Raw genomic sequence first — 20,409 nt, 5'->3', positions numbered from 1 at the left:
AATGCCTGCTGGTTTTGCCTCCACAGCCCGAGCGAGAGGAGCCTGAGCGTCCACAGCCCGAGCTGGAGGAGCCTGAGCGTCCACAGCCCAAATGGGAGGAGCCTGAGCGTCCACAGCCCAAATGGGAGGAGCCTGAGCGTCCACAGCCCAAATGGGAGGAGCCTGAGCGTCCACAGCCCAAGCGGAAGGAGCCCGAACGTCCTACGCCTGAGTGGGAGGAGCCCGAACGTCCTACGCCTGAGTGGGAGGAGCCCGAACGTCCTACGCCTGAGTGGGAGGAGCCCGAACGTCCTACGCCTGAGTGGGAGGAGCCCGAACGTCCTACGCCTGAGTGGGGGGAGCCCGAACGTCCACAGCCCAAGAGGGGGGAGTCGGTGCGTCCACAGCCCAAAAGGGAGGAGTCGGTGCGTCCACAGCCCAAAAGGGAGGAGTCGGTGCGTCCACAGCCCAAAAGGGAGGAGTCGGTGCGTCCACAGCCCAAAAGGGAGGAGTCGGTGCGTCCACAGCCCAAAGGGAGGCAAGTCGGGGCTTCCACAGCTCTGGGACCCAAGCCACCAGCAGAGGGGAAATGCCTGCTGGTTCAGCCCCAAGAGCCGGAAGGGGAGGGGTTACAGGCTCAACCCCCTGAAAATTTTTGGGGGGGAGAAGGGCAGGATGCTGGTGTCCCCCAGCAGCCTCTCGCTATGCTGCTGAAGGCAGCACGGCGTGCACATGCCCAGCCGCCACAGCAGAGGGAGCCAGCACCGCCAGGAGCAGAGGAGCTGGAGCTGCCTCTGCCTCCACCACCTCCAGGAGCAGAGGAGCAGGAGCTGCCTCTGCCTCCGCCACCACCACCGCCAGGAGCAGAGGAGCTGGAGCTGCCTCTGCCTCCACCACCTCCAGGAGCAGAGGAGCAGGAGCTGCCTCTGCCTCCGCCACCACCACCGCAAGGAGCAGAGGAGCAGGAGCTGCCTCTGCCTCCGCCACCACCACCGCAAGGAGCAGAGGAGCAGGAGCTGCCTCTGCCTCCGCCACCACCACCGCAAGGAGCAGAGGAGCAGGAGCTGCCTCTGCCTCCACCACCGCCCGGAGCAGAGGAGCAGGAGCTGCCTCTGCTGCCCGTACCTCCGCAGGGAGTACGGTGGCCGGAGCCCCAGAAAGGGGAGCTGCCGGCCACGAAGGGGGAGGAGGTCTGGAGACCACCAACCCCAGCAGCAGTTTCGCTGCCGGAGATCGTGGGGGAGGTCCGGAGACCTGCTCCCATTGCAGCTTTTTCGCTGCAGGAGTTCTTGTGGCCGGAGCCCCACAGGAGGGAGCTGCCGGCTACGAAGAAGGGGGAGGTCGGGGGACCACCTGCCCCCGCAGCTTTTTCGCTGCAGGACGGGACCAACAGGCTGTCAGCCGTGCCACTACCGGCAGGGGTGCTGACAGCATGGCCAGCCATGGGCCCACTGAAGCCTCCCTTCCCAGCCCGAGACTTTGTCCTGGACTGCTGGGTTTTTAAGGGGGGAGGTGGCCGTTGAGGCCATGTGTGCTGCGCACAAGGGGGGGTATATGTGGCAAAGTGCCCCGCCCCTGTGTGCATTTCTGTGTTGTGTATATGCGTGCGTATGTAAATGTTGGTGTATAGTCATTGGTACACGGGATATAAACGGGTCTGTGTTTCACGTGTATTTAAATAGTGTATATTTGTATTTAGGCACGGGATTGCACATCACGCACGTGCATTTAAAATATAATATGTGAACACGGGGTTTCACGTAATTAATTCACGTGCTGGGATTCAAGTGAATAATTAATTAGTAATTGAATCCCAGCACAACAGTATATATAGATGCACATTTTCACTCAGTGGTGGTTGGGTGTTCGGAAGAGGAGAACGGGTGAGAGAGAGAGGAGAGTAAAAATAAGTAAAATCATTAAACGTAAAGATAAGTTTGTTTGTACTCACCGTGTCTGTCTGTCTGTCCGTGCACCGTTTGTTTAGTGTTAGTCCGTTTTGTATGTCTATTTATTTTGGCGTGTAGTGCCGTGTCCTGTTTTGTATTCCGTTATTTAAACCTGTTATTTTGTTATTAAACGCTGAGTGCCACCATTGCACTCAGCTCATCACAACCACCGTCTCTGTGTCTGTGTTTGAAATCCTTTCTGGTCTGACGCCACCCACTCTGGCCGTCTTTGTGACGCGTGGTGTCATCGTGGGATAGCCGCGCCTCCAAGCGTCAGACCAGGAGGGGTTTTGTTTAAAAAAAAAAAAAAAAAAAAAAAGGATTACAAATATTGTTTTTGGGGGAAAAAAAAAAGAAAAAAAGAGAGTCAATGGCAGAAGACGCCATCAAACTGCGGGGCTGGTTCCTGGAGAATGCTGGGCTGGAGGCCCAGTCTCTGCCCATGGTCGTCCGGGCTCTGTGGATGATGGACTGTGAGAGATGGGAGGCATATCAGGAGGAACACACCCCAAACACCTTGGAGGAAGGTGTGGAGTTTGTCCTCAGCTACCTGGAGGCAACCATAAATGGAACAGCAGCCCAGGTAGCAGGACCACCAGCAGAGGAGTACCTGCTGTCCCCATCTCCACCAGCAGAGGGTGAGTACCTGCTGTCCCCATCTCCACCAGCAGAGGGTGAATGCCTGCTGGTTTTGCCTCCACAGCCCGAGCGAGAGGAGCCTGAGCGTCCACAGCCCGAGCGGGAGGAGCCTGAGCGTCCACAGCCCAAATGGGAGGAGCCTGAGCGTCCACAGCCCAAATGGGAGGAGCCTGAGCGTCCACAGCCCAAATGGGAGGAGCCTGAGCGTCCACAGCCCAAGCGGAAGGAGCCCGAACGTCCTACGCCTGAGTGGGAGGAGCCCGAACGTCCTACGCCTGAGTGGGAGGAGCCCGAACGTCCTACGCCTGAGTGGGAGGAGCCCGAACGTCCTACGCCTGAGTGGGAGGAGCCCGAACGTCCTACGCCTGAGTGGGGGGAGCCCGAACGTCCACAGCCCAAGAGGGGGGAGTCGGTGCGTCCACAGCCCAAAAGGGAGGAGTCGGTGCGTCCACAGCCCAAAAGGGAGGAGTCGGTGCGTCCACAGCCCAAAAGGGAGGAGTCGGTGCGTCCACAGCCCAAAAGGGAGGAGTCGGTGCGTCCACAGCCCAAAGGGAGGCAAGTCGGGGCTTCCACAGCTCTGGGACCCAAGCCACCAGCAGAGGGGAAATGCCTGCTGGTTCAGCCCCAAGAGCCGGAAGGGGAGGGGTTACAGGCTCAACCCCCTGAAAATTTTTGGGGGGGAGAAGGGCAGGATGCTGGTGTCCCCCAGCAGCCTCTCGCTATGCTGCTGAAGGCAGCACGGCGTGCACATGCCCAGCCGCCACAGCAGAGGGAGCCAGCACCGCCAGGAGCAGAGGAGCTGGAGCTGCCTCTGCCTCCACCACCTCCAGGAGCAGAGGAGCAGGAGCTGCCTCTGCCTCCGCCACCACCACCGCCAGGAGCAGAGGAGCTGGAGCTGCCTCTGCCTCCACCACCTCCAGGAGCAGAGGAGCAGGAGCTGCCTCTGCCTCCGCCACCACCACCGCAAGGAGCAGAGGAGCAGGAGCTGCCTCTGCCTCCGCCACCACCACCGCAAGGAGCAGAGGAGCAGGAGCTGCCTCTGCCTCCGCCACCACCACCGCAAGGAGCAGAGGAGCAGGAGCTGCCTCTGCCTCCACCACCGCCCGGAGCAGAGGAGCAGGAGCTGCCTCTGCTGCCCGTACCTCCGCAGGGAGTACGGTGGCCGGAGCCCCAGAAAGGGGAGCTGCCGGCCACGAAGGGGGAGGAGGTCTGGAGACCACCAACCCCAGCAGCAGTTTCGCTGCCGGAGATCGTGGGGGAGGTCCGGAGACCTGCTCCCATTGCAGCTTTTTCGCTGCAGGAGTTCTTGTGGCCGGAGCCCCACAGGAGGGAGCTGCCGGCTACGAAGAAGGGGGAGGTCGGGGGACCACCTGCCCCCGCAGCTTTTTCGCTGCAGGACGGGACCAACAGGCTGTCAGCCGTGCCACTACCGGCAGGGGTGCTGACAGCATGGCCAGCCATGGGCCCACTGAAGCCTCCCTTCCCAGCCCGAGACTTTGTCCTGGACTGCTGGGTTTTTAAGGGGGGAGGTGGCCGTTGAGGCCATGTGTGCTGCGCACAAGGGGGGGTATATGTGGCAAAGTGCCCCGCCCCTGTGTGCATTTCTGTGTTGTGTATATGCGTGCGTATGTAAATGTTGGTGTATAGTCATTGGTACACGGGATATAAACGGGTCTGTGTTTCACGTGTATTTAAATAGTGTATATTTGTATTTAGGCACGGGATTGCACATCACGCACGTGCATTTAAAATATAATATGTGAACACGGGGTTTCACGTAATTAATTCACGTGCTGGGATTCAAGTGAATAATTAATTAGTAATTGAATCCCAGCACAACAGTATATATAGATGCACATTTTCACTCAGTGGTGGTTGGGTGTTCGGAAGAGGAGAACGGGTGAGAGAGAGAGGAGAGTAAAAATAAGTAAAATCATTAAACGTAAAGATAAGTTTGTTTGTACTCACCGTGTCTGTCTGTCTGTCCGTGCACCGTTTGTTTAGTGTTAGTCCGTTTTGTATGTCTATTTATTTTGGCGTGTAGTGCCGTGTCCTGTTTTGTATTCCGTTATTTAAACCTGTTATTTTGTTATTAAACGCTGAGTGCCACCATTGCACTCAGCTCATCACAACCACCGTCTCTGTGTCTGTGTTTGAAATCCTTTCTGGTCTGACGCCACCCACTCTGGCCGTCTTTGTGACAGGTTGGCAGGAATGGGGTTAAATCTGTCCCTGCCAGCAATCACAGGTGTGGCCATTCCCAATTAGGTAATTGGTGATAACTGGGGAGTGGCCACATGTATAAAAGAAACCAGAAATACTTTGTTTGGTGCGTGCGTGCGTGCGTGCGTGCGTGCGTGCGTGCGTGCGTGCGTGCGGTGATTTTTATTGTAAAGGCGAATGCCCAGCCTGTATGGTTTTGTTTGAATCTTTGTTTTGGCCCTCGTGCCGTGTTTATTTTTTCTGTGTTTTGTTTGTTTTATTTAATAAAGTGTGCAACAGCGCTTTAAAACTGCAGCTTTCTGTCTCCAGGTCTATTTCCTGCCGGTAGCCAGTCTGGGCCGTGACGCTATCCTGTCTCAGTGACATTTTCGGTCCATTAAAATAAAGGGCTTTACATAATCTCTGCAAGTAAGAATTTGCAGTGCCCAGTGTGAAAACAAAACACAAAATAATAAATTAACATCCAAAGTAGCACTATAGCATTAAAATGTTCAATACAAAAAAAATGGTGCCTGAGTTACAAGCTCTTGCAGCGTCTAAAAAATCAATAAAAAAAATCCAAAATATGGATTGTAGCGTAACAGGAAATCTTAATCAATCAGACTGCAGTCTGTCTCATCTGATCTGAAACCACCGAACTCCACGTCTTTGTTATCTGAACCGAAAATAACCCTAACCCTGAATCATTCAATGCACAGAGCAACTACTTCTAGGCAGTATTTTCTATTCATGTGAGCCGTGATATTTCCCCATAGGCATTATTTGTGCATGGTTATTAAAAAACAGAAATTAATGGTGAAAATGTGACTATCAGCTAAAAGTTGGAGTGGGGAGATTGTTCAAACTGGTGAGTTGATTTGGCAGAATCCGGTATATATATATATTTATTACATATTATCTGTAATGACAAATTAATCTTTCCTCACGTAAAGCAGCCGCCTGTCAAAAACACCTATATTACATATTACACTGGTAGTGCTAATAACATTATAACCTGCTCAGTTAGCTTTAGTCTAACAATAATGTACCCTTCAAGAGGAAATTCCAAAATGTATCATTACAGCCTTTAGTATAAATGGTGGGAGAGTGCATGAACTCTGACTTCATATCTAAACATTTTTTTTTTGATGTAGTGCTACTTTGTTGAAAGGTGGGCGATTACAGAGCAGAACTAGTGTTAACTCAATACAGTAAGTCCTGGCTGTCTTAGTGTATCCCAGAATGCCTTAACCTCTATTAAATTCCAATCAGTATACTTACAGTTCTTGCCTAAGCCTTCTTATTTTTGCCTTGGCGTCTGCCAGCTCCACTGACAAGTGTTGTCTGCTTTCTGTGCGACGCATGCTTGGTGATCCATTGGGTGACTGTGGTGTTGGTGCATGGGCTGAAAAATGCCCACATTCTCGTTCCTGGGAAAGTTCTATAATTGTCTGTTTAAAAAAAAGTAATATAACACTGTATAATAACTTTATTACACATCAAGATTATTCTTTCGAAAATGTGAAAACAATTACAATACTCTCTCATATAAATTTAATATCTATCTATCTATCTATCTATCTATCTATCTATAAATCTATCTATCTATCTATCTATCTATATCTATATAGTAACGGATGTAGCAGGACAGGGGGGCCTGCAATATAAAAATGTTTGTTTTATGGCAGGGACAGAGTTAAAGCCTCCCTGCCAAGGTAATTGCTTTTGTTTAATTTAATTGTTTTATTGTTTTGTTTAATTATTAATTATTACCTGCACCTGGCAATTACTGAAAATTAGAGCCAGGCGCAGGTTATAAAAGGGAAGTCTGCTCTAGGCTGCTGCTGTTGAGTGAAGAGCCTGACAGAAAGTTGTAAAGTGTTTTGGTGTTATATGTCCTGCATGTTAGATGACAGGGACCTGCATGTGTGTAGTGAGTGAAGCGCTAAAAATCTAACTTTTTATCTCTGGATCACGTTTTTAAAGGGGCACGAACCCAAAAGTACGGCCAGCTTGGTCACTATATATATATACAGGCTAACTTCACTATAAGGAACACATCTTATAATGAACACCCGCTTTTAACGATCCCAACAGCAAGAACCGATTTTTTCAATGCAAATTAGCCCTATTAGAACGATTACGTACAGGATCAACCCGGATACAACGATCTCAGTATTGACTGTAACTGAACTTTCTCCAGTGTCAAGTGTGTTATTCTCTCAGTGAAAACAAACACCATGGTTGACTAATTCAAAGATTACGCTAATTCAAAGATGACCTATTAGTATGAATCACACATGATGAATGCAATCGTTGCATCTTCACACAAACTGCAACCAGGCAATGGGCGTGAGGAGCAATCTATGTTGGGTAGTTTTTTCAAGAGAAAGGACATGTAATTACTGTATTCAGCATGTAAGTGTACATTCTTTACTTTTTCATTTCTTTACTGTTTTCTTTTAAACAAACCTGTGGCAGGGCGCCCTGCACAGGGGGAAAATTAGTGTTGGTGTAATTTATATTTGGAAACGGGATGTTTTGTGTGCTTGTTGGAGTTGTTATGTTTGATCAAATGATTGTTTACAGATGGGTGTTCAATTGAGACTTGCTGCCTGCTAGGTTTGGTTGAGAGGAAGGGCAGCGAGTGATTGGCTGTGCTGGTCCTCAATCAGGTGTAGCAGGTTGCTGGAGCGGGACACCGACTGATCTATAAACAAAATATAGATCAGTGGGGATGCCTCGTTCAGTAAGGCTAGTGCTCGCCCTGTGTGGCACCTTTTTATTTGTAGTTTTTTTTACTGTTTTATTTTGCCTTTTGTACAGTCTTCTGTATGTGTCCTCTGTGCGTTACCATCGTTGGTAGCGTCACATGACCCTTTTGTTTACTTTCTGTTTTGTGTTTAATAAATCCTGCACGCCTGTGCCGGCGTTTCAACTCCATGTCTCTCTGTCTTGCAATGCAGTTACCCACACATGACATGAGGACCTTGTCACAATGCTGTTTAAATGTTGTTCAATGTGAAGGAATCTTCATAAAAGTACTGTAATATTGATGTTCAATTCAAACTGCTGTTTTGTCATTATTCTGATACAGTAAAATGCCAAACCCTATTATAGTGAACAACCTGACATAATGAACATTCAGGTCCCATGGGGTTTTGTTATAGTGAAGCCTGTGTGTGTGTATATGTATATGTGTGTATATATATATATATATATATATATATATATATATATATATATATATATATATATATATATATATATAATGCACTCATAATATACTGCATACAGGCAACTTATCTCTCTGTAGCATACAATTAAAGATGTTTAAGATTAGGCTCCTGAATTTACCCTGTTTAAAGGGGTGCCGAGGAGGATTGTTTCATTAACAATTAACAACTTCCTAATTCTTAACTTATTTAAAGCAGCAGCCTACACACACTGCACCCTGCAGGGAAAATCTAGGTTGCTATATTGAGTTACACCATATTAATTAACTAAAATACATTTTAAACAGAAATGAAGACTTGGCACTGCCAATGTTTTACTGACAAATTAATCTGCTAATCCTACTCTTCATCCCCATGAATGCCAATGATGTGTTTTACCTCAGAATATTCATCCCTCTCATCAACAATTCGTTTTAAATGTAATGCCATGTTTCTGGACAGAGAGTCAAGGTCCTCCTGGGACAAATCAGCAACGTCCATCCACTGTAGGTCAAACACATTCTCCTGATTGTGAGTCACCTTCCAAGAGTAAAAAAGGAAGACCGTTATTACTAGTTTCATTAAATCAGTTAGGTACAGGACATTAACTAAATAAAATACCACCCCTAGACATTATTTTAAACAATGGTAAATTGGTTATTTGTTAAATATACTGCACTAATGCACAACACTTTGTAAATTAAAAAACTCAATGCACTATACAATAAGATCATATAAACACAACTTTTATTTTAATAAACTTTACAGATTCTAAACAGCACGGTCATGGTCATCTCCTGAATCATTTATATTTATTTAATGCAAGTTCACAAGCAGATGCTATGTAAAGAAACATTTCCTGTCATTATTATGTCATTATGGACAGGGCACTTGCATTAAACACAGGCTTACACTACTCAGGGCCTTCAATTAATTGATTATATATAAAACAGCAACTTTATGTTCCCAATATCATCAACAGAACACTCAAGAAACTTTTCTTTTACTCTACAAAATGTACAACATGGATTTTTGGGTGTATGAAATTGAGTAACTTAGGTAAAAATAATAAAACACCAGACATGTCATTCTTTTTATTAAAACACCTATTACTAAATACCTCTTGAATGTGGGATGCAATTGCTGCTTTTGTGTCAAAATCTAAGGTCTGGATTTTCTCGATGAATTCTTCTTTTTTCTCACACTGAACAAAAAAAAAACGTGTTCAAAATATCAAACATTCTCACTATGCATGCAATGTGTATTTTGTCTAACACAAAATGCATGCTTATCATATTGGTCAGTTAACCAAATACTATAGTAACATAAGCATGTGTTAAATTGTGTCATTTTGGGCCTGCAATACAGAGATTATTTAAAAAAGGAAATTATGTGGCAAAATATAATTTATTATCCATTGCAAAGCTGCTGATCACAAACACTCTGATCCTCATATCCTCATGGACCAGGATTATACCAGCCATGGGTTCCCCACGGGATAAAAAAAAGGTTTCTGTTATACTGTATATTACTGGGTACTGAGATAAGGGGCAACATTGACAGTATCTTAAATTCATTTTAAGCATTACAATCAAAAGTGTTGGAACAGTTACAGCACAACATTTTTCAGACGAATCCATATATTTACAGTTTAATATGTTATCAAATAATTACAAATTGCAGTACACTACGTTAATTTTAAATCTCTTAAAGTACTGTATATTGGATCAAAAAGAAAAAACTCACTTGAACTGCACAACCAAGCAAAAGCAACAGGAATTTTTTCATCTCATCCAGACCTTGTTCTGTAAATACATCATTTGTAAACATAAGCATCAAATATTTTGTATTTTTGTATTATTTCATTGTAGAATATTGTTGTGAAATTCCATTTTTGTCTTCAGATGCATAACACAACACTCTATCAGTGTATGGCCTATAAGCTACAGTACTGTACATGTTTGCCTGATTCTACCAGTCAGCTGCATTCATTTTAAATTAATACATTTTCTCCCCTAAAGGCATTACATTTCTCAGCTCTAAGATAGTATAATGTAATACAAATGGAATAAGAGTTAAGACTGTTCAATACACTATTATTCTTGAATTGAATTATTCTTGAAAAAATGACAAATACAATTTTTAAGCATACAAAAAATGTATAAACCTGCAGAACCATGCCATGATTGGCTGCTTTCTCATATTTATTAAGTTCTGATATGGGACATATGGTATTAAAAATGGTGATTATACTTTAAAATAAAGATACTACAAGCAAGGAAATAAAAATAGCTTGTAATATTTATTGCAATGAAAAATAATATATCACTATGAATCACAAACAGATAGATATAAAGCAGATTAATTTGGATTTATCTAGAGGATTAGTTTAAGATTTCCAGTTTGTGGCACTGATCCCTGAAGAGTAGAATTATTATAACAATGTACTGGATTCTGTGCATTTGGTAGATTATGTAACATATGTAAGCTGTGTTTTTTTAATTATTATTATTGGTTTTGTTTTGTTCTTTGAATATAAAATATAATAACAAAAAAATAATAACAATAATAATAAATACCAAAAGAAAGGTTTAGTTTAGTTTATTGACTTTGTGCCCACAGGGCCAGCACAGGTACATCTCAATAGCGCAGTACAAATACAAAGACAGAATAAAAATAATAAAACAAATGCTATTAACAAGACCAAATTCCCATTGGTAATTTTATTTTTTATTTTTTGTTTAGATTCTATTGATTTTTTAGTATTACATACAGGACAGCCACTATAAGATCGTTTATTAAAAATGTGCACGGATGAATCTACCGATTTACTATACAGGTTAACCAACTAATACCCATAAATTAACTGTAAATGTAACTATATTCAGACGTGCTCAAATTTCTTAGTACCCCTCCACAAAAAACGAAGAATGCACAATTTTCTCTGAAATAACTTGAAAATAACAAAAGTAATTGGCATCCACCATTGTTTATTCCATATTTAATAGAAACCAGACTTTGCTTTTGATTTTTTATTCAACATAATATTGTAAATAAGAAAACAAATGAAAATGGCATGGACAAAAATGATGGGACCGCTATTCTAATATTTTGTTGCACAACCTTTAGAGGCAATCCCTGCAATCAAACGTTTTCTGTAGCTCTCAATGAGACTTCTGCACCTGTTAACAGGTAGTTTGGCCCACTCTTCCTGAGCAAACTGCTCCAGCTGTCTCAGGTTTGATGCTTGTCAATATGCATTTTAGCAAATTCCAGTCTGGCTTTTTTATGTTTTTCTTTCAAAAGTGGAGTCCTCCTGGGTCTTCTTCCATGGAGCCCACTTTCGCTCAAAAAGTGACGGATGGTGTGATCAGAAACTGACGTACCTTCACCTTGGAGTTCAGCTTGTATCTCTTTGGCAGTTATCCTTGGTTCTTTTTCTACCATTCGCACTATCCTTCTGTTCACTCTGGAGTTGATTTTCCTCTTGCGGCCGCGCCCAGGGAGGTTTGCTACAGTTCCATGGACCTTAAACTTCTTAATAATATTTGCTCACAGGAACATCAAGCTGCTTGGAGATGGTCTTGTAGCCTTTACCTTTACCATGCTTGTCTATTATTTTCTTTCTGATCTCCTCAGACAACTCTCTCCTTTGTTTTCTCTGGTCCATGTTCAGTGTGGTGCACACAATGATACCAAACAGCACAGTGACTACTTTTCTCCATTTAAATAGGCTGAATGACTGATTACAAGATTGGAGACATGTGTGATACTAATTAAAGAAACTAATTAGTTTGAAATATCACTATAATCCAATTATTTATTATCTTTTCTAAGGGGTACCAACCAATGTGTCCAGGCCATTTTAGAATATCTTTGTAGAATAAGCAATAATTCATCTCTTTTCACAGCTTCTTTGCTTTATTCTATGACATACCAAAGGCATGCAAGTATACATGATAAAATAGCTTTTAATTTCATCACTTTTCAGGAGGAATGAAGCATTATTTCAATGAGCTGTAAGGGTACCAACAAATTTGAGCACGTCTGTATGTATTTATTTATATACTTTACATAATGTCAACTAAATTACTATTGTGACATTCTTTTCTGAATTCAGCAGTTGGTCTGCATTTTTAAATCTGGGACAGAAATAAATGAAAATAATTATCACTAAGATTATGTGATGTAGGCAGATTTAAAAAGAAAACTGACTGTACAGTTACAGACCCGGTTGTAAAGATATGACACTGTACAAAAATACTGGAACAAAGACTGCTTATTGTATACAGCTAATGAATTTGACTATTCCGCTTTTTTTTTGCAGAACTATAGACATTTTAAACAGCTGAAAAAACAGGCGCTCATGATTAAAACCTTTGATATCAGTTGCACATCTTTGCTGGCACTGTTATTTAATGTCCCCAGGCTGCCCAATTAATTCATCCACTGCAAAACCCCTAATCAACTGTGAACCTAGACAACTTTCCAAATTTAAATAAAATTGATAAATTAATAAAACCAACAGTATGCAGAAAAAAAATCAGTTGACAGGATAAAATGAATAACCAAATATGAAGATATTGCATTAACATTTAAAAAGCATTTTTATTAAATCTGATAAAATACCTTTTGTTTCTGTTGTAGAATACAGTGCTAAATAAAATGTCCAAATCTTCAATTTACATGCATTTCCTAGATGATTAATGGTAGATTGATACTGAAAAAATTATATTCATCATGCAATTCATTACAAAAGGTAGTTCACAGGAAATCTTGGAATTTATTTTTTCATTTTAATGAAATCACCAGAAGCAGTGAATATAAAGAACAGACACTACAGTATAGAATTAATTCATACTGAACAGGAACTGTGTCAGAAAATAATAAACTCTAAATAGCACAAGAATGTTTTTTGCGTTCATGTGAAATAAAACGGTTTAATCTGTCAGGATTGTTGATTGTGACAATATTATACTATTAGTATCCTCTGTCTTAAGTCACCATACTTGCATCCTGTCAGGAAACATATGGCTATAGCTAATATAAAGAAAAAATAAATGAAAAATGTTCCTTTCAAGGGTGAACTTATATGTCTAGGTTGTTCTTTCTTCAGGTTCATACATAACTATAGCAGTGGAATAATGGAGAAACATGGCAAGAAAAAACTTATAAATTCAAATATGTATGTATTATTCTCTTATTACTATACCCATTGCAGGCGTCCTATATTGCAGTACACTGGGTTAGCAGACTGTCAGTGGATACTAAAATTAAGCTGCAATTCCTCAATTATTGTCACTTTAATTTAGGTCAGCCAAATCTGTGGCGATTGCTATATTTGTCCATGCATGTTTAAAAACCCTGCAGCGTGACTGTGGCAGGGCAAAAGCCCTGCTTGTAAAAACAGCATGTGTGGGAATGTATGGTTGGCAGGGATGGGGTTAATTCTGTCCCTGCCAACAATCACAGGCCATTCTCCAATTAGGTAATTAAGTGCTAACTGTAAATAAGGGAAGAAAATGCTTTGTTTGGGGGAGGGAGTTTTGGGAGTGTTTTTGACCTGTGGTGGGGAGAGGTGGAGTGGTGGAGAGGTGGAGTGGGGAGTGGGGGAGTATAGTTTGACTACTGGTAGTGAAGGCAATTGCCCAGCCTATGTTTGTTTGAATCTTTATTTTGGCCCTCGTGCCCAGTTTGTTTGTTCCTGTGTGTTTTGTTTTGTGAAAAATGTCTGCACCAGCGCTTCACTGCACACATTAAATGTCACTCACATGCAAAAATTGGATCTTTGGATTAGTATAATGCATATTACGTAAACAAAAATTGTTTTATTAAAATCCACTATCAAATCGCTATACATAACAACTCTACATGGCGCTGCTGCCATGTATGGAGCAAGGTATATGCCAAAGTACTGGGAGGGTACCTATAGCGGTTGTAGTGCTTCAGTAAAATATGTACTGAATAGCGATGTATAGCGTAAGCTGTACTGAAAGAAATGTCTCAAACCCCTCTGCTGTTTGGGATTTTTTTGTTAAATGGTCCATACGACCAAAAAAATAGTTGAATGCAAAATGTGCAAGTGACTGTTGACGTATCATGGAGGCACAACCGATCTGCAGGGTTACTTGACAAGTGTAGGTTCATATTATTAATAATATTCTTGGAAGTAGTAAAATGTGGCTGATATCCTGCTTGGAACAGTGACTGTTAAATAAAGCTTTGTTTTGCCTAAGTCCGCTGCAGCTGGTGCTGCTGCAATGCAAGCTTACTATATATATCGCAAGCAGCATCAATTACGTGTAAATAAACAACATGCATTTTTATTTTTATTGAAATGATACATGTGAATGTTGTATTCCATTTATATGGATTACCTGTAAAATAACAGGATTTTCAATCAAATATAAACATGTATCTATGGTGACGTCACCAGTAAATTATGCAAATTAGTACAATTGATGGTTTGAACCTTCCTTTGATAATGTGTTCCAAATCTTCGAAGGTCAAACTTTAACCTTTGTTGCAGCCCTAGTTACAATACTAAACTGATAAACAATATTGCTTTGTATGGACTGCAAACTAGTAGTCTACTGTACATTCCCAATACCATAGTAACTGCATCTAACCCTGGAAATCGTTATTAGTGTGTAAATATACATGGTTTTCTTTGGCCTGTAATCAATTTCAGATGTTATAATATCCCTTTGCATTCTGATGCACTCATATGCAAACCCACTGCTGTGTTAAGGAAGAGAGCAGTTACTTAATGTATACTGTTTTTAGACAGTTTGTTTTTATGCATGAAACAAAGTTTGATATTCATGTTAAAGATTGCGCTAAGTCAACACCATTTTTTTCTGATGTTAAAAGATAAATAATTCAGGAGGGTCATTTAGGAGCTCCTACAGTACATGCACCTGGTTGCTTTTTCTGAGCTCTGTAACATTAACAGTTTGTTTTTCATTTTAGAACAAAATGATGCACGGCTGGTTATGGTTTGTGAAAATGGTCCAAAGGGTTTACAACAAATTTAAATGCAAGTCATACACATTTGTCCTAGTACAGTAAGATCATAATTTTCAATCTGAAATTTCTTCATAAACAACACATTCTTTAAAATTTTAAAAGTGAAAACTTTGTGAATAGGGCCAAATGGCATACAAAAAAAAACCTTCCAATTAAAATATACAATAATTGCTGTTAATATTTGTTATAATAGCTACAATTACAGTGCTTCACTTACCAGAGAGAGGATTTCTACCCAACACCAGGACATTTGGAAGGGGCATCATGATTAACTGCTGTAAAGTCTCCTATAAAATAAATAATATATAATTAGACTGGGAAGAATTAGGTCCTTTCTTTTTAAATGACTTTTTGAGATTCTGACCTTATTTTTAATGTGATGCGGTCACTGAGGTCACCAAAGTTTAGTAGCTTTGTCAGCAGACTTCTGTATGCACCCATTATAATCATGTGAACATGATTTAACGTTTTATTTTATTTCTGCTCAAAACTAAGCAACAGCTTGTACAGTAAAACTGAAAAAGCCTCCATCATAAACTACAGTAAATGGTGTACTTTTTTATGAAGTAACATTGATTTAGCAACCTGTGATATGATATCTGAAACTGGCTGCACACATTATTGTTTTTTTTTTTAATATCTATGATTTTCTTGCATCACAAACTTAGATTCTGACCCCAAACTCTGCCTTCAACAATACTGGGTAGAATCTGTCTTTAAAAACAAAACAAAACAAACAAACAAAAAAATGAATCATCAGTAAAATGTAGTCTTTCACTTCCTTGTTTTTCAGTTACTTCCTTACCAAATATAATTTTGGCTGTTTCTCTGCATCAGAAAGTGATTATACAGGATTACATTACATCCCTTCCCGTTAGCCAGTGGTTTAATTCAAGGTGCGTTAGGCTTTTGTTTTTTGACTGTGAAGGAGGCAATTTCACTGGTTGCACTTTGAGTGAATGACTAAAGGGAAATAAAAGTTAATCATGCATTGTCCAAGACACAGCTGTGTTTGTCAAGGTAGTTTAATTTATTTATTTCGAACTACAGGAAGGGATGCACAGCAGCAGTTGTTGATGCATAGTTCACATCATAGTCTCAGTAAGTCGCTTTGGATAAAAGCATCTGCTAAATGACTAATTCATAATAATAATGTTAAATGTAGGCTTACCATCTCATTTACAAGGGGATCTAAGGAATAGCATGCAATTTAATTACATTAATACACATTCAAAATGCAACACATGAATATCAGTGTTCTGGATTTGTGTTCAATATGTAAGGAATTCTAAGTTAGAAATACATACAGACAAAATATCCAATTTTAATACCTATAAATGAGTGGATCACAAGCGCTGTAGCTTACAGTACAAGTTTTCTACTTCTTAAATGTTGCAACATTCCCATTATGCTACTTCTATGCTCAGTAGTGTAAACTTGTTATGTGTAATGTAGAAAGATAGTTGCTCTTGTTACTGAACAGGGTTGCAATCATCCTTGAGACATGCATTAGACCTAGATCAGCATTCTGTGGTTTTGCTGAAGTGGATAGACAAGTAAGCCTATTATCTCTGAGATCACTCTTCAGAAAAGTTGATGTATAGCCCATACAGCAAGGGTTAATTATGGTTGTGATTTCTGTCAAAATGCAATACTGTAAATTTGTTATTAAAAAAAAAAATCAATGCCAACAATTGTGCTGGACTAATAATAATTACAGATCATAGTGAAGTTTGGTAGAAATGAAACAGATACAGTACAGTACAAATAAATCATCATTGGCCTGGGTGAATAGAGGGTTCTTCCCTTCCTTCTCCACCTCCCATGTCATGTTAATTAATGTGTGTTAACACCAAGTCAGTCATATCAGTGGTTTAATAGTGAATTAGCCACATTATTTACCGGTTTGTTGGGCTACAAAAATTCTGCCTGATCAGCTATCTAACCATTTTGGTTGGGTCAGTATATTTTTTTCCCCAAACAATTTTTACAGCTGAAACACCAAAATAAGAGGGTTATGGGATTGCACAACATTAAAATATAAAAACACCCTGTGATTTCACTGAATGGACAAATCCATGAGAAGAATCACAGACAAACACCAAGGTGACCTTATCTAATACATGTTGGTAAGCTGTTTCTATTTTGAAAATCACCTTGCAGTGAATGATGAAAAGCATCAAATGGATTGAGGCACTGAAAGGCTTCCCATTAACTATATAGCAGTCATTTACTGGAATTAAAGTACAGTCATCTCCGGCAAAGAGAACACCCTTCGGGAAGTAAGCAGAGCGTTCTCTTAGAGACTACTTTACTACATAGTTAATGGGAAGCCTTTCAGTGCCTCAATCCATGTAATGCTTGTCATCATCCACTCTAAAGTGATTTTCTGTTGGTGTATTAGTACGAAAATCCAGACAGAAATAAGAAATAGGAAGCAGAGGCAGAAATAGGAAAGCAACAACCAATACATGAAGTGTTTCTTTGAGAAAACAAAAGTTTCCAGGGGCAACAGTTGTTTGTTCTCTTTACCAATGTGATTTTCTGGCTGCATCTAAAATGTAACCAATTAGTTTACATGTATTATATTTGAGAAGAGTTTCAAAAGGTTAAAAATAAATATACGTGCTATCATTTCTATTTTCTACATGATTTAATATTTGTGTCTCAAATCTATTTCCACTACAGTATGCTGCATTGGTTTATCAGAGCAGTGATGTATACATGCAAGGGTATTTTAACTTGTACTGTAAAGAGAGAGAATCCGTCAATGGTGCAATTCTGGAAAAACAACAACTGTCGTTTTCACAATTTATACCCTTCACTCCTGCACCCAATAACTTCTTCCATCTGTTTTCCTTAAAGATAAGTGGTTGTAAAGCTGGTATGCTATAAACATTGCTGAGGATTTGTTACACTGCCATAACAAGTTTCTTTGAGGCCCTTTCATCTTTGTAATCCTCTCTCAAAAGCACCATTTTCGTTAGATTTAATTTCCAGGCAGATTGTTACTGAATCAGACTCAAATTCCTGCACCTCTGAAACACTATGGTTTATACAGCACTTTTATTACTTGAGAGCATAATTGCTGAATACATTTTACTGCATTTCAAACACCTAATCAAAACAATCCATCATACAGTACTTCAAATTCACATCTGCATAAAAAGTATGAAAACTAGGTCTGTTTTTTTTTTATAAACAACTCATTTATACTGTAATTTTTACTTAAACATTTCAATATAAATCTGAATAAATGTTGACATCTCCTGCCACTGTCTCCACACAGTAATTAATACCTGTGCAGTTTTGTTCAGATCCATTTCCATGAGCAAATGTAAATTTCATGATTTGATGTGCAAATGTACTCAAACATTTACCTAATCATGCAATATAACAGCACTTACGGTATGTAACATACAGTATTTTACCAACTTTTGAAAATAACACAAAGTTGTTTAAGGACTATACTTTTCATGTATGGTCCTTAAAGGTACAAAATTACAGTTAGATCAGGACATTGTAGGGGTAATATTATGCTGTGTCAATAGCATGATGTGAGATTATCAGACATTTCTATACATAATACATGGCTGCACTATGAAAATAGAACAATGTTGGTTTCATGTTCACCTCAGAGAGATTAAATGTGAGAAATACACAAAGCTTAAATATTTTCTTCTTTTCTTTACAGCACATACTGTAATCATTTTGTTTTACAAAACCACTAAATGTTCTGCTATCATTCAAAATATTGTATTGATAACATAGTTGGAAATGCTTTGAAATTTAGCATACTTCGATCCTGAATTTCTTTTGCCAGGCAAAAAAAAAACGTTTGAATTTCAAATGTGTTGTATTCCTTATCAGTCTCAAAATAATGAATTCCTTTTCTCCTTACGGTTTTCTGATAATGCTTTAATATCATGGTCTTTTTTGTATCCATCTTGTCTCTTAAAATATTAATGATGGCAGTTTTTCCTTGCAGAGTAATTGAATAGCAGGATTATATTTCACTATAGAGAACCATCAGAGACCTATATTTTCTTTATAAACTGTTGGTCACACAGTTCAGTGTAACATTATTTTCTGCTTTTTATTCCAATATGAATGAAAAAAAAATACATTTGATGGGGAAAATACAAATTCAAACTAAAAAGCTTAATTAATGTAAAAAAGAAACCTAATAAATCTTAAAAGTATTTAAAAAGGAAGTAATGTATCTCTAAATGCCAGTTTTAAATACTTGATTTAGCTTTATCTATGGACATGAAAAGCACATGCACAATTATTGTCACTTTTTTTTTTTTTTTTTTTTTTTTTTTTTTTTAAAGTTAGGCCTACTTATCAAGACTGTATTCTGAAGTACCAAACTCCTATGGAGATGGTTGCAGTCCTAGTAAAATTGAATCCTTATCCTGGATGTGTTTTGAGTCCATGACTTTATTTATACAGGATCATTTGCTGTTTCAAAGGAACAAATTAAAGGATGTGTAAAAGATGTTTAGAAATGACAATAAAATCTCTCTAGAGCACTCACAAGCTTACTTTATGTATTAAATGTCCTCTTAGGTAGCGTGTCTAACATCCAGTTCTTTCTTTTCTTGACTACTGTATTTGCAGAAATGAGAGATTCAATGTAAAACACTGATCTAATTTTACAGTAGCATATGCTGTAGAAGCATTTATATTAATATAAACATAACGGACCTGTAAATTACTCTTGCTATAGTAATTCAAACAAAACATACTGGGTATATCAAAGGTTTAGCCTACTTCTATAGTTTGAAAAACCTTTCCAAAATGTCAGGCCAGGTGCTACAAGGACAAATGAATCCCATACAAAATGGAAAATAATCACTGTAATGACAAACCTTATATAAACATTTATTTTTCCACAAAAAAAAAAAAATTAACATGTTTCTGCCAGCAAGAGAAGCAGTACTTTTCTTTTTGCTGCAGTTGCTAGAAAAGTCAGCAATTGAATGTTATCCTTTAAAAATAAATGACTGTAAGGGTTCAGCAGCGACTAGCATTCCTTGTAAACCACTGAATGCTTAAATTACATTTGCCTCATTCTACAAAGAAGATGAGGGTTTCCATGGAAACATCACTAGATGTATTCAATGTAGTCTTGTTTATCAAGGCCTGTGGCTAGATTTGGGCCTTGACTCTATAATTCTTTACTCCAAGTTTTACAAAGTTTCCATTAGTAAAAGATTCAGGGGTAGATGTACTAAAGTGTTGCGGCTGTCGCAACAGTCTCAAACCATTTGCTGAAATGAGTCGGAAGTCTAGGGTGAAATGCTAAACAAGCGCAATGCTGTTAGCGACTTTTTAGGGAATGCTTTGTGGCAGCAGTTTTTCTTTTTGGTTCAGCCTTAGATGAATATGTA

The 20,409-nt window shown here is 40.0% G+C and overlaps 1 protein-coding gene across 4 annotated transcripts in view; it reads right to left on the bottom strand.

Annotated features, from left to right (window-relative positions):
• Nucleotides 1–20,409, bottom strand: part of LOC117402815 (girdin-like) — a 73,449-nt gene that overhangs the window by 35,590 nt on the left and 17,450 nt on the right. For all 4 annotated transcript variants that reach the window (XM_059024472.1, XM_034921242.2, XM_059024473.1 and 1 more), the window contains exons 4-8: nt 15,231–15,300; nt 9,731–9,789; nt 9,105–9,188; nt 8,384–8,524; nt 6,051–6,220 (exon numbers count right to left, since the gene is read on the bottom strand). In XM_059024472.1, the coding sequence (XP_058880455.1) occupies nt 6,051–6,220; nt 8,384–8,524; nt 9,105–9,188; nt 9,731–9,789; nt 15,231–15,300 (524 nt within the window). The remainder of the gene's footprint in view (nt 1–6,050; nt 6,221–8,383; nt 8,525–9,104; nt 9,189–9,730; nt 9,790–15,230; nt 15,301–20,409) is intronic.

Source organism: Acipenser ruthenus, chromosome 5 (assembly GCF_902713425.1).
Source record: "Acipenser ruthenus chromosome 5, fAciRut3.2 maternal haplotype, whole genome shotgun sequence".
NCBI classification, from domain to species: Eukaryota; Metazoa; Chordata; class Actinopteri; order Acipenseriformes; family Acipenseridae; genus Acipenser; species Acipenser ruthenus.
This window is presented reverse-complemented; position numbering and strand designations above follow the sequence as displayed.